Source organism: Pteropus vampyrus, unplaced genomic scaffold (assembly GCF_000151845.1).
Source record: "Pteropus vampyrus isolate Shadow unplaced genomic scaffold, Pvam_2.0 Scaffold2, whole genome shotgun sequence".
NCBI classification, from domain to species: domain Eukaryota; kingdom Metazoa; phylum Chordata; class Mammalia; order Chiroptera; family Pteropodidae; genus Pteropus; species Pteropus vampyrus.
The window spans coordinates 14,555,433-14,559,138 of record NW_011888783.1 but is presented as its reverse complement, the minus strand read 5'-3'; the positions used below and the strand labels follow the sequence as shown (position 1 = coordinate 14,559,138).

The following is a 3,706-nucleotide window of genomic DNA, read 5'->3' as shown; positions in this document are numbered from 1 at the left end:
CAGAAATGCTGTAGTTCTTGCAGGCCTCTTGACCAAGAAAAAGGGTTTTAAACAAGAAAAAAACGGCTTCATCTGGCATTCAATTGGCTGCGAGCTCAGAGGGCCTATGAGAAACACTTTTAAGGCCTGGGGGCTCTCCCCAAGGGAGGCGGGCTGGGGAGGCTTCCAAGGGGCTGGAGGATGGAGGAGTAATCCAGAACCGTTGTAAATATTCATGTTGGGGGGTGCCCCTTCACCCCGCCTCTCCCAGCTGCATCCACCCACCTTAGTTGTGGGGGGAGGGCAGGGCGCCTGTCCAGTAGTCCTTGGACAAAGGTGATCTCCCCACATTTTTGTTCTCCAGTCGCTTGACTAAAGGAGCCCATTCCGAAAGCTCTACAGGAAGGGACTGGCTCTGGGTGTTTTCCCCCCGCGTTTCTCTTCTCCTTTCGTTTCCTAAAAGAGCATAAATAATTAAAGTTTGGCAGGGAGGAAAAGCTTTCTTGCAGAACTGTAGTGGCAATAAATGAAATGACTCAGAATCCCTTCCCCAGTCAGCTTTTACGAGAGCTGCCAGACAGTGTCTGTTCACGTTCTCCAGATACCAGGGGCGCCCTGACAAAGTTAAGGTCAAGTTAGTGTCTTATCTTGGGTGGCTCAAAATTACCGCATCGCGTCCTGGCGCTGCGCGGAAAGCTACCACTCGAGAAGCTGCCGGCTGTGCCGGGAGGGTCTGGTGCACTCCTTGCCCTTCGAATGGGGCCGCGCAGGCAAGGACAAGGCCACAGCGCCGAGGTTTTCACGGTAGGTTCTCGAGCGGGACTCGCGGGGTCGGAAGGCTGCGGTTTTCCTTGGGTTTCGGGGTGAAGATCGAGGAGGGAGCTGGGGCCAAAGGGCGAGGCGGGTTGGGCCCAGAATGAATGTCCAGGCTTGGATGTGGGGGCAAGTGTCCGTACAAATGCTCAAAGAGGGGCCCGCTACCCCTTTTCCCTATGCACCCGCGCGCCGCTGCAGATGGCGCACCCTCCCCCGCCAAAGCGCGGTTTCAGCCTGAGCCGCCGTCGCCATGTCGTTGAACTTGAATGGTTCGTCCTCCTCATTTCCCATCTTAGGCGGTCAGCAGGCTCTACTTTAGGGGTAACAGGCTGCCTGCGCCGCACCCCGTGCAGAAAGAAGGTGCGAGAATTTTGAGTATCCCAGACACATAAAGACCCGGCCCGGGACCCCGCCGCCGCTGCCCTGGGTCCTGAGCTGCCGCAGGGCCAGTGTACAGTGTCCGGGGAGCCATTTTAGGAGCGAGATCCAGGGGCGTCGACTACGAGCCCGAAAGGCAGAAGCTTGGTCCGGGGATGGAGATGGGGAGGCAGATAACAGTGCTGGCGGTCGGGGCTAAGAAGATGGGGAACGGGCTGGAATCTGGACGAGGGTTCCAGCTGCGAGAATGGTGCGCACAAGGATGGGCAGTTCTTGGGGGCGGGGGAGGCTCCTTGCCCTCCAGTCGCCACTGACCTGTTTGCGCAGTATTCGGAGGGAAGCAGAGGTAGGAAGGGGCGGAGGAGGGAGAGTGGGAGGGAGAGAGGGAGGGAGGAGAAAAAGAGGAAGGGGGAGAAGATCGGCCAGAAAATAGATATGAGCTCTGATCACCCGCCTTTTCTCTGTCGGCATGGTGGGCAGAGCTCACTGCACGGGCACTGCAGCGGCCGGGACCTGGGAGGGAACCAGCTTCACAGCCTGCGCCGCCTGCCTTGGGCGTAGGGCTGAGGCCCAGGACTCAGTTCTTCCAATCGCTTGGGCAGAGGAATCCTGGGGAGAGAGGCAACTTCCTGCCCTCGATTCTGGGATTTGGGTTTGGGGGAGCTTCTTTCTGAGAGACTGATTTTACCATTGGAAAATGATGGCTATCCCGGAGGCTGGAGCCTAGGCCTCGCCTCGACCCCCAGGCTAGGACAGAGGGACCCGGCGGCCACGGAAGAGAGTGAGGCCTTGGGGCTAGTGGATGGGGAGGAGGGTGGTCCTCAGGGCCAAGTCGCACAGAGGGGATAGGGCAAGGAGGCAAGAGCTGGAGAGACCTCACCCCCACCCCAGAGCCAACAGACCTGAGGGGAGGGTAGAGCAGTAGGCATGCTGGCCCAAGGGCACCGCAGGACACTAGGGGAGATGCTGCGGATGTTTAGGCCTTGGCGGGATTCGGACATAGGGAAGGGGCTGGATGTGAGGTGGGCTGGTCCCAGTCCAGGCCAGAAAGCAGAGAGAGTAAGCGGGGCAGAGGCGCCAGTGGTTTGTCTCTGATGGTGACTGTGGGGGGTGGAGGAGCCAGAGGCTGGGCACTCTGCGAGTAGGACTCCAGATCCTTTTGTTCATCATACCCCCCCAACTTCTAGAGGGCCATGGGGTGTCTCCGATGGCTGAACACCCTCTTTGCTCTATCACTGGGAGAGAGAAAGGCAGAGAGGCGACAGGGAGCAAGATAGAGACTGTGACACACAGCTAGGAGAAAGGAGAAAGTACTAAGGGACAGATAGAGATAGAGGAAAGAAGACAGGAAAGTAAGAGGAAGGAAGAAGGAAAGAGAAGATAAGAGAGGGGAGTGAGAGAAGAGGGGACAGGCGAGAAAGAAGTGGCAAGACTGCAGAGAGGGAAAGGAAGGAGGACGGAACAGAGTGAGGAGAAGAGAGGGAGACAGGGCGAGTGGGCACCAGGCGGAGTGAGCTCCTGGTAGGGTTTTAGCGTGGGTTTTTCGAGGCTGGCACTCGCGCTCCCAGGGTCAGGAGTGCAGAGAGCCAAGTTCCTCCGAGGTTAACACGCCTGGTAGAGAAATATGTAAATCAGGGCTCCTAGCGCCCCGAGAGAGGCGCAATCACGCCCCTTGAACGAGAAGCAACAAGCTCCTGGCGGGCATGCTGCAGAGGGTGGCGGCGTCGCGGGGGAGGGAGCGGCTGCAGGAAGGGGTGTGGGGAATGGGAACCTCACACCCTCACACCTAGTCCCTTGTGTCCCGGGCTGGGGCTCCCCCCTCCGCTCTCAGCTTCTTTCTCTTCCCCCTTCCTCCCCCTTCTTCCCCCTCCCTCCTCCTCCCCGCCGGCCTGGGTCCGCGTACTTAAAGCGGCGCGGGCGGGCGGGCGCGGGCGGGCAGCCCAGCCGGGCGGTGGCAGATGCACCCAGCAGTGGCAGCCGCCGGCGGCGCACAGGTGATCGGCCTGCGGAGCAGCCTGGTGAGGGGGCTCCCAGGGAGAGCTGGCTGCAGGAGGAGACCGATCCGCCCCCAAAGCGCGCGTCTCGGCGCCAAGAGCCGTCCCGGGGCGTGTTGGCGAGCGCTGATATAGATATAAGGACATTTCTCTCCATGGCGTCACGTGACATAATTACCACCAGAATCAATCAAGATGAATTGCACGTCAGCGCCCGGTGGGGATTTTTGCTTAGTTGATCCTGGCCCAAGCCTCTTGTGCAATCGATGGCTCAGGTTGGCGGCGCGGGGAGCGGCCCGGGGCTCGCCGGCGCGCACGCCGCGGAGCCATGAACGACTTTGACGAGTGCGGCCCGAGCGCAGCCAGCATGTACCTGCCCGGCTGCGCGTACTATGTGGCCCCGTCGGACTTCGCCAGCAAGCCGTCCTTCCTGTCGCAACCGTCCTCCTGCCAGATGACTTTCCCCTACTCTTCCAACCTGGCGCCGCACGTCCAGCCCGTGCGCGAAGTGGCCTTCCGCGACTACGGCCTGGAGCGCG

At 60.3% G+C, this 3,706-nt stretch overlaps 1 protein-coding gene across 1 annotated transcript in view; it reads left to right on the top strand.

Moving 5' to 3' along the window:
* Positions 1-3,011: 3,011 nt before the first annotated feature.
* The window catches only part of HOXD11 (homeobox D11), a 4,259-nt gene continuing 3,564 nt past the window's right edge, over positions 3,012-3,706 (top strand). The window contains exon 1 of the mRNA XM_011360012.2: positions 3,012-3,703. Within this exon, the coding sequence (XP_011358314.1) occupies positions 3,496-3,703 (208 nt within the window). The 5' untranslated portion in view covers positions 3,012-3,495. The remainder of the gene's footprint in view (positions 3,704-3,706) is intronic.